Source organism: Saccostrea cucullata, unplaced genomic scaffold, assembly GCF_032062105.1.
Source record: "Saccostrea cucullata isolate Sc308-1 unplaced genomic scaffold, CSIRO_AGI_Scuc_v1 ctg16307, whole genome shotgun sequence".
NCBI classification, from domain to species: domain Eukaryota; kingdom Metazoa; phylum Mollusca; class Bivalvia; order Ostreida; family Ostreidae; genus Saccostrea; species Saccostrea cuccullata.
The window spans coordinates 1,657-12,761 of record NW_026941011.1 but is presented as its reverse complement, the minus strand read 5'-3'; the positions used below and the strand labels follow the sequence as shown (position 1 = coordinate 12,761).

At 31.2% G+C, this 11,105-nt stretch overlaps 1 protein-coding gene across 1 annotated transcript; it reads right to left on the bottom strand.

Annotated features, from left to right (window-relative positions):
• Positions 1–3,832: 3,832 nt before the first annotated feature.
• On the bottom strand, positions 3,833–5,584 carry LOC134256927 (uncharacterized). Its single transcript, XM_062739599.1, has 3 exons — positions 5,518–5,584; positions 4,737–4,907; positions 3,833–4,189 (listed from the first exon to the last, which is right to left on the bottom strand). The coding sequence occupies exons 1-3, from the start codon at positions 5,558–5,560 to the stop codon at positions 3,885–3,887; spliced, it is 519 nt and encodes a 172-aa protein (XP_062595583.1). The 5' UTR covers positions 5,561–5,584; the 3' UTR covers positions 3,833–3,884.
• Positions 5,585–11,105: the final 5,521 nt, after the last annotated feature.

Here is an 11,105-nt window from a genome sequence, read left to right as displayed (position 1 = left end):
AATATAGCAGATCCCTTCTCCAATAAACTTTTTTTGCAACAATGTTTTTTTTTTGTTTGTTTTTGTTTTTTGTCCAGATATTAAAAGGTCTTCCTGAATAAGAATCTGATCAACAAAACCACTCTAATGAAGAAAATGGCACATAAAACTTTCCTTGTGCTCTGACAATTCTTTGACCTTTCTAGACATTTACATTTATTGGTCTCGTGCATCCTGTTGTAATTTTTTTTTTGGGGGGGGGGGGGGGTCAAAGCAATTCAGGTTCCATTACCTGTTAGAATATTAATCAAATGTGGATAATATCGATTTTTGATTTTAAAGTAAATATTTGCATCATCTTACAGGCTGCCGTTTTCACATATTTGTCAGACCATAGGGTAATCATTGAGAATAAAACTAATCCAGTGTTAATTGTTTTATTCTCACTGTGAACGACTACCAAAAAAACATACCTACCAAATTTGCTATGCGCATGAAGTCAATCAAACATCATCAGTGTTAATTTGTTGATAAACATCACATCGGTTGTTAGTTCTAGTTGCCATAGTTATCATTGACGCCCATTTTATTATTTTTTGATCATTAAAATGCATCTACTCATTTGTCTATAAAACAAATATCGGTTGCTGTTAACATCAAATATTTCAGTGAATATTTCTTTTGGATTCTAACCAAGTTTTACAGAAGCTTCTTTCTTCAATCTAATTTACTAATTCTTTACCATTCATTTTTAATGCAGTATTTTGAATAGCCCAGGTTTTTCAGCTTCTCACAATGACAAAAAAAATTATGAAACGTAGTCATATAAACGGTTATCAATTTATTAAATACATTTATTCAATGATGAGAGAAAGCCCAGCTTAATGCCATATGAATCCTCAGGAAATTATTTATTGAAAAGCCGTCGCACTTTCTATACTACACATGTTGTAGAAAAAGAAAAGTTACATTTACAAACATTTGTTGTATATATAATTATCTAAACCATTAGTTATAAGCCTTTGTTTTTAATAAATAGTTACCAGAAATCTTTAAGGTAGAACCTATGTCGGAAATGTCTTTGTCACAAGATTTTCAAACTTTTCAAAATGATAAATTAGTACATGCTTATCAATCAGTTAAAAGCTCATGATATGTTTCCTTGTTTTTAAATCTAGTACAGTCTGTGAAATTTGGTATGGTAATTACATTCTGCGACTACACATTTTTAGGGGTACTTGTCAAATTAAGAAGAAAAAATGAAAAATCACAAAAATACCCCTTCAAACATCGTCGTTTATAGACTTTATTATCTGAATAATATTAAGCATTATTTCTCAAAAAATAATTTCTTTTTATTCAATTGACATAAAAGATAAGTCCACATTTAAAAAAAAAATAGGCAAATGAAGTCAAATTTTTTTAAAGTCAATTATCCATCCTATATTTGTAAATATTTTTCAGAAGTCCTTATCACAATGTTTTTTAATATGATGAAGAACATAACCAAATGATTACCAAAAATTAGGGATGTCAAAATTGTCAATAATTGATATTCGAATATTCGATAGGAGTATTCGAATATATTCGAATATTCGATCAAATAAATACATTTTGCATTATAGAATATATATTTTCATAGTCCAGTCAACCAGTATAGATTTTATGTCATTATTTTGGAATAAAATTTCAAGTAGAGTTTTGTAAATGCAAAGTAATTATATTTTTAAACTTTTACAGAGTATATGAAGAGTGAATACATGTAAATCCAAAATGTAATAAAAATTATTTTTGAAAATTCAAAATATTCTTTAGTATGCTCCAGATTAATTGATCGTCTTACAATGTACCAAAGCCTGCACTAATTACTCCTACAAATTTATACCACGCTAAAGAATTATTTACTGAAGAAAAATTAAATTCAATTAATTTTAGCTAATTAATTTCCTGATAATTATTTTAACGATATATACATAAACAAGGGATCAATGTGTTTTCTGTACAGCTGTGTTCTTAAACAATACAAACTGATTGCAAGTACTTTATATACCAATAATTGAATGATCAAAGAATAATTTATTCTAATAGATACACTCTTCACTCTTTTAAAGTAATCCAACAGGAGTGTCTTTTAATTTCTTTTATATTCAAATATTATTCCTAGTCCAATTTGGTTCAATTTCAAATAAAACTTGCAAGATTTTTTCTCTGTTAAATGCTTGTATACTTTACAACCGAATATTCGAATCATATATTTATATTCGAATATTAACTCATCGAATGAATATTCGAATATTTGTTGACATCCCTACCAAAAATATTAAAATATATACCTTTCGCCTATAACTAATAAGAGATAGGTTATTTACCAATGCTAATATTCTTGACCTTTTTGCACTTACACGGGATTTAATTATTAAATGTCTGTTTGGCGTTACTTTCATATTAAAAATGTTTACCAAAATTTGTACTTTTTATTTTAAAATGTATAGAAAAATTGTAATCGAACACCAAGAAAATGAATAAGTAACTACAATACGTACATCTTTCATTTAGACACATTTCATCTATATATTGCACTATTTAGTTACTGAAGATTTCTTAGGACTTTTGCATTCCTTCAAAATGCATAGGCGTCGGAATCGGGGGGGGGGGGGGGGGGGGGGGGCAAGGGGTGGACGTTTCTCCCGAGACAGAGGATTTGGGTTTTGATGGTCGCCATGCTTATTTTTGGAAAGGATATTCTTATCCACCCATTCTGTTGCCGAGATTTGACCATTTCTGACAAATAAATTGTTCTTGTTATAAAAATTAACTTGCACTGAAAGAAATATTAAACTCAGAAAAATCTTTCAGCTTTTGTGACAGAACGCTACGGAGGGGGTCACGTGACCGCCTATATCACGTGATTCGCGCATGAGCAGAACGGTGACAGATGTGCATTAAAATCGGAGAGGATTAATTTAAAATATAATCAACACTGAAACCAAATATTACTTCTATTATGGAAGTTATTCAATTAGTTCGCGAACTTTTTGATCATCTCTCGTACTAAGTATAGAGATTGAACATTGTTTCGTAGATTTAGCCCCCCCCCCCCCCCCACTTTCCACAGACACGTCGCAGTATAGGTTAAAAATGGGGAAAGTCGTGGTGTTTGGAAAAAATTTTGGTACTAAAGTTCGAACCTAATCACTATCCCCCCCCTCCCCCCCCCCCCACGAAATAGGATTTTCGTGATTGGTACATTTTTTTTCCTTGTCAGGTTTTTTTTATGGTATAATTTTTTTTATCACTTAGCCCCCCCCCCCACTTTCAATTTGCTTCCGATGCCAATGAAATGGCTACATAAAATTAACATTTTGACAGTAAGTTGTATACATTATAATTTCATTACACAGGATAGTCTTGAATTTATCAACTTAATTAAGGTCAAGATCTAGTAAATGAAAGTTGCCTACAGGTTTCTCTTCTTCCAGAAATATATTGTCATTAGGCATAATAACCAAAAACTTTTTCAATTTAATTAAGATTATTTTGGCATGATTTTGATTTCCGTGTATTTCGAAATGCAGTATTTTCTACCATTTCTATTAAAGCTGTAAATTACGGGAAAAAGTGACATTGAATTAATTATGACGTCATAATGGATCTAACACAGGCCACAATGTGTACACCAGGTCACGTGATCCTCACATCCCTCACATCAACAGTGTTAGCTTGATGACGCGACCTCTAAATATAGAATGACACAGGCTAAACTCATTCACTAGTTGTGAAAAGCGCTAAATAAAAACAATCATTATTATATCATTATTATTATAAATAAATAAAGATGATTATGAAGTTCAAAATAACATGTATTTAACATGTATTTATTTGCATATTTACGTGTACACATGTATCTATTTAGAAACGGGTCTAACACCACCAATAATGTCAGGTCCCCAAAGGAAAGGACATTGTTTTTCACAAATGTAGCCCATTCTCGGTGGTGGACGGGGAGCCACATATCCCCACTGGAAATCATTTTTGAAAATAACTGCGTAATTAACCACTGTCGTCCGTGGAATGCCCCTGCGAATACCAAAGGAGCTGATTGGGGGCAGAGGTCGAGGAAAGTTTGTATAAGTCATCCTAGAGTTATCTGCCCATCTCCATCGGCCATTTGTAGATTTCCCGCCAATAAACCAACCATCACCGCGATTGCCTGTAGAATATAATACATACTATTACTGTTGATTTAATGACATGATGGCATTTTTTACCATGTATCTATTGTCGTTTAGGATCTACTTTAATACTTTACCTTTAAAATACTATGATTTTTAAAGAAACCATTTGATTCTGAGAAGGGTAAATTACTGATATCGTTCCTAAACTATCATTTTCAATCCAGATTCCTGTTTATTTTCCTGCCATCAGAAGATATATTTTATTTATTTTCAAAACTTTCAAGAATTATTCATTTTTAAAATCTGCCTCTCCGGAATCAAATGCTTGCATTTTTTATATCACGCAGGACTGAGAAATTCCAGGTGATTTGAACATTATTTTATTGTATAATTCACATACAATGGGATTGGTAACAAGTTTTTGCAACATAGAAAAGCCTTTCACTACTCAAAGTAACCCAGAAGCTTGAATAGATACGAACGATAAAATTTCGGAGAAATTTTCAATGCTCAAGAATTCTTCATTTTTTTTAACGAAATATGCAATTTATCGTAAAATCATGTAAATATTAAGGGTCTTACTACACTCCTCCCTAAGAAATGTTTTGACAATGTTATCCTCTCTCCTATTGTCGATTTTAACCAAGTCCCATCCTCGACCGAGTCTGCGGCATGCAGTGCGTGCTTGCTCCCACGAACGCACGCGACTGCTGTAATCAAAGATACGAAATCGACTATCTCCGGTAGTTGTGTCTGAAAGAAAACGGAATAACAGTATAAGATGATTATAACATAGATCTTTTAATGCTTATATGTTATCAATTCATTTTTAATACAATTTTATAATGTAGCCAGTATTTGAAGATGTGTGGGGAAAATTTAAATAATTATGTTAATGGAAAAAGATTTATTTTCTTGGTATGTTTATGGACATAACACTATACTTTGAATTATATGCAGTTTTTTGTACAGTGATATCTTTATAAACTATGGAACAAGGAAAATAATAACCCTGTATGAAAATGAGATTTCACAATGCCTATTTTAATTACCTTCTACACCGTAAGTTTATTTATTCACTTATTTTAGAAAAGCCGTACAGAACATAAGGGTTAAAAAAACTAGCCCTACCTAAGCCAAATTGGGTACAAATATATGAAATGGACACTTTGAAATTGCTTTGGAATCTTTATTCGACCAATATCCAAATAATGCTATTCTGGTTGCAAGACTTTTTTTTTTCTTAAATTTAAAGTTATATACCCCTGGTATTTCTTGTATAACCGGTGACATCTACAATTCAAATATAACAAATTAAACTGTTGGGTCTTAAATCTGTTAAATTTATTCTTGTGAGACTTACCGATTACAATCACAGTCAGCAAAACGACCAGAAAAGCTTTCATCTGTCAATTAAAAAAATAATCAAAATTTTGTTTTAAAACAAAACTTAATGTTTTGAAAAGAGATAAAATGAAAAATATAATTATTAGGAAGTGCACTAGCTTTAAATATTTTCATTTTTATCAAGCTTTGTTATTCTTTAAAATTATTCATGATTAAATCGTAATTTATTATTGAAGTGAGAGATGAATACTAACTTAATTTTATTTGTTTGAAATCGTAAACAATTCAAATAAGTTCAATCTAAAACAACAGCACAAGTGCTTGCATTCAGATTTGTTGCCATAAAAAAAAATCAAACATGTTTTATAATCAGAAAAATTTGTATAAATTGATATTTCTAACTTTAAATTGTGTAATCAATACAGCTTTAAAAATAGATTGATTATTTTTCAACGTATCAAATTCAATTATATATTTTTAAAAGATATTTTTATCCTTTTGTAGTTTTAAGGAAACCCATGGATTGAAAGAATAATGCATGTACGAGTACATCTGAGCTCTTATAGTACGATGAATTAATCATTATAAATTAACTGACTGCAATTATTCGTTAATTAAAATAAGTTTGATCATTTAATACAAAATAACACCACCATAATTCCGTTTAGAGCCCTACCAGCACTCGAGGATTGAAATTTTGACCCCCCCCATTCGTTTCCAAAAAGCTTTAAGTACACATGGAAAAAAAATGTCTTTATTATTGAAAAATATGGCGTTTTATACGCGTAAAACATAGTTATAATAGCTCAGATTTTTTTAAAAGACCAAAATATTAATCTGAGGACATTTTTGGCACACAGTATAAAATGTTAAAAATTATTTCCTATTCAAAAGAAACAGTTGAAACAAATGAACATTATTAATTTATTACCCACCTTGCTTATTCCTCTTAAAGGTAAGTATTGCAACACTAGTATCTACCTAGAGTATTTATATATATAGGACCTTTTTGACAAAAAACCATATGCGCACGTGATCAAAATCCCGACAATGACAATGACAAAATTTGCACGTCAAAATACCATAACAAACAAATACAAATATATGTTGACCAGGTATGCAAAATTTGTACTTTTAGTATAATTTACGACGTGAGACTTGAAATTAAAACAAGAAAAATAATTATTGAAAATTCCCAGTTAACCTTCCATAACTATGATTGATTAATTCTGAGTGTCTTAAATTTTACGCATAATGACGAAATTATGCTGGGTATATTTTAACTTATAAATGATAATGTTAATGCAAAGTTTTAACGCATTCACCAGTTCTTATAAAAAATTATATAATTTACTTCAAGAAACAAAATGATGTATTTATTTTTGAAATTTTATATTTAAAAAGGGTTCAATCTGAACACCCAACAAAGTAGATTAAAAGTACATGTAGCAGACTGGTAAATCTAAATGCTATTTTATTATTATATACACGCTATAACATTTCAAGGAAAAATAACATGTTTAAAATTTATAATATAAATACTTGTATTTTCATTGCATGAATTTTAGTTGAATTAATAATTTTTACTTGCACAGTCCTCTTTAGAAATTATTTTGTTAAAAAATTCTGATTGCACACAGAAGTCATCTGAAGTTAATATAAAAAAGATGCTTGAGTTTCTGATTGACAATATATATGTGATTTTTGAAGACCAAGTTTTCCAAAAATCTATTGGAATTCCCATTGTGTTCCATTTTTGTATTCGTTAATCTCGGCGAGATATGAAACGAAGAAAACACTTGATGTAGCCTAGGATCAACTCGACATTTTGATATACATGTATATGGACGATGTATGGATGATTGTCAATTATAAATGGTTATTTCCATATTGTCAATTCACAATTTTAATTTCAATTCTTATGTCGGTATCCCGGTTAGCGTGAAATAAAAAACACCACAGAGTCTGAAATATTTTGATATTTTTGTGAAGAAAACGCAAATAATAATCTAACAACCGAGCGCTGTGTTAGTTTAACATTTCAATCGTCAATTTTCCTTACTTAATATGCAGCAATATACCTTTATCACCAGCATACGGGGTTTATATCTCTTAGTTGATTCGATGCTAAAGATCATGCTCTACGTATGAACACTTTCTAAAACGACGCAAATTATTGACAAAAAGATGATGAGACAAAAATATCAGCAATCTCGTTTAAAGTAATTATTTCGTAAAAGCCATTGTCGATACAATGACATTGTCAGCAAATGAATTTATCATAAAGTTAAATGCAGACTGGTGTTTTTCATACTAATTATTAGGCCATTATAAACACACTAAATTGTCGATGGATTTTCCGTTATTTCCCACTTCATATAAGGAGTACACAGTGGATATACAGGGGAAGCTCACTCCTCCATGGCACTTGATCCCACATCTGATGTTTGGGAGCAGGGGAAGCTCACTCCTCCATGCCATGATGGCACCTGAATCCACATCTAATGTTTGAGAGGCCCATGTTTGATCTGCTCTGATTTTGTATTATTCAATGAACAATAATGATATAATAGGTATCAAAAATGGGTACCGTACTTGGCGACAAGGACTTGAAACAACAATGTTCTGTTTGCCAAAATTCAACAAATAATCATTTATACTGTTCAATTGACTTTAAAATGTCATAGCTAATAGGCATCAATTTGTGAGTAGTTCACACTATTTTAAAGAAGCATTTGACAGTAAAAAAAGCTAAGACTTTAGTACTCAACGGTCACCCTATGTTTTGAAAAATGAATGAAAACGACATCGTGTAAGAATATCTAAACATCTATTTAAAGAATAGATATATTGTAGTTATCTATGTTTGTCCGAAATTCAAACAGATAATGAAACTTGAATCCATTGCTTAATCACCATCAAAACCCTCAAAACATTTTTACAATAAGATACACTTGACAAAAACAGCAAAGGTCTGAAAGGAGCAAAACAGCAAAAGCTCAAAGCCAGTTTTATATGCCATTTTCTTAAATATTTGTGGTCTTGTTGTTCAAATTCCTATTCGGGAAGGCAGTCCAATTTCTGAAGGCGTCTATATATAAGGCAGTGTTTTGCAGAAAAAAAATAAAATCCGCGAAAGGTTTTTGAGAGGAAGGAACTAGAATCAGGAATTCACTACATTAAATTTCTTCATGACAGCGTCCAAACTCACACACCATGAAGAGAAAAGAAGTTTTGGGATAAAGAGAATGTTAATAGTTTGCTACACAATGATATTCGCTAGATCTGTCAACCTTTGACTTGGTTCATTTTCCAAAATTTTTAAAGAACACCTTTCAGAAAGAAGAAACACGTAGGACAATCATAGGATCTGCCATAATCCAGTATACGAAGGGCCATACTCAAAATCGACCAGAAAAACAACCAGAAAATGGATAAAAATGTTACGCACATGTGTTTCGATTCAAAGAGAATCTATTAGTTTAATCAGGCAGACTAAATCATTGAAAAGCGGTGTTTGCTTCCGTTGATTCAAAAACTCCTTTACTCTTCTTGACGAATGGGTTCAAGCGTTGTGAAGAAAATTAATAGCCATTCTCTGTAACCACTTAAACTTCGTTGCCACGCATGGTCACCGATTTTGATGAAACTTCACCCATGCTTAGTACTTGACACCAGAAACAAATATCAAACAAAATTTCGTTGCTATGTGTCTCGGTTGCTATGGCAACAGCCGGAAAAGTTTGAAAAATCAAGATTTTCAGCCATTTTAAATCTTGACTGTGGCTTAATAAAAACTAGAAAAAGCAAACAAACCATTCTAACAAAAACATGACACCTTGATGTCACTTATACTGTAAAGAAATTGTTTAGAATATATCTCTAAGTAAGTGGTAACCAAGGGTACATTTGGAATACATTTAAAATGCTGAAATATGCTGAAAAATACCCCGTATTCACTAATGGTAGGTGTTACATGCTCAAACTCAATCAACGACTTAAGAAAAACAATGAAAATGTTTGACCTGAAGTATATAAGTATAAGCAATATTATTCTATAAATAAATTTTTTGGTTGCCATGGTAACACGGTGTAACCATGCAAAACCAGTAACTAAGATTGGGTTAATGCTACTGTCTAGAGGAAAAACATGAAAATTCAAGACTGGCAAATATGCATCCTTAGGACATTGCAACACCAAAACCATAAGAAAAATTGGGTACAATTGCTACTTTGCAGTGTTACCATGGAAACAAAGTACCAGTACTTAAAACTGAATTATTTTTCGCTGCATTAAGAATTAAATTGCCATTTATTCAAGAAACAAATTAAAGGACTCAGCTTGAATAGTACTTATCTATTAGAACTGAAGTTGAATGTCAAATATTGCTAAAATTTGATGAAGAAAACAACACTGTTGCTATGGTTACCAAGAAGGGAAAACGTTCGATTTTGTGAACTTTATATCAGTATTAAACCCTGTGTGCCAACTTCTTGCATCCACTTAGAGATTAGATGATAGTCAAAATGAAAAGTCAGGTGAGCTGTTTATAAATATCAATCATAAAAGTTTTGGGAATCTACATTTAAGGATACGTATCCAAGGAAAGAAAATATTTTTCAGGTTTTTAAGCATATATTTTCTGCTTATTTCCATAGCAACGCTCTACTTAAAGAATCTAATCTGAATTTTTTCAAATGGGAAAAATAGGAACACACCAACATCTTTAAAAATTGATCATTAGTTATGAGGAAATGTGCTTTTTTAAAAGATAGGATCAGATTTAAACATACAGAGTGTTACTTTGAAGGCTCTTTGTGGTATAAAAACCTTGGCAACCATTGCCAACCAAAATGAAATATTATATTTTGTTCTTGGTATATGTTTCAAGGCTCTTTTTTTATTATTTGGTCACATTTCATCCTATAATTGCTTTTTATTTTTACGTGTATGACTTTATAAAATTCAATGAATATTTTTGTTTACTTTTGAATACTTTGTTACCATAGTAACGTATGTAATAGTTGATTTACCAAACATGTTTATCATGCATTTGAGACATTTGACCTTCAACTTTTGGAAACAGCCATTGCCAATTGTTTGCTTTGCCGCAAATGTTAACTATGGGGCTCTAAACATGTTAAAAAAATGCCATTTTTCAAACTTTAAGACATGTTGCCATGGTAACTATAAAACATAGCAACCATTTTTTGTCTGATTTCAGTTTAGGGTATCAATGACTTTTATCATAGAGAGTTTGGAGAAATTCTGAGACTATGCGTGCCACAGCTCCTGTATAAAATTTCAAATCATTACAGAGAATGGCTCTTAATATAGCAGATCCCTTCTCCAATAAACTTTTTTTGCAACAATGTTTTTTTTTTGTTTGTTTTTGTTTTTTGTCCAGATATTAAAAGGTCTTCCTGAATAAGAATCTGATCAACAAAACCACTCTAATGAAGAAAATGGCACATAAAACTTTCCTTGTGCTCTGACAATTCTTTGACCTTTCTAGACATTTACATTTATTGGTCTCGTGCATCCTGTTGTAATTTTTTTTTGGGGGGGGGGGGTCAAAGCAATTCAGGTTCCATTACCTGTTA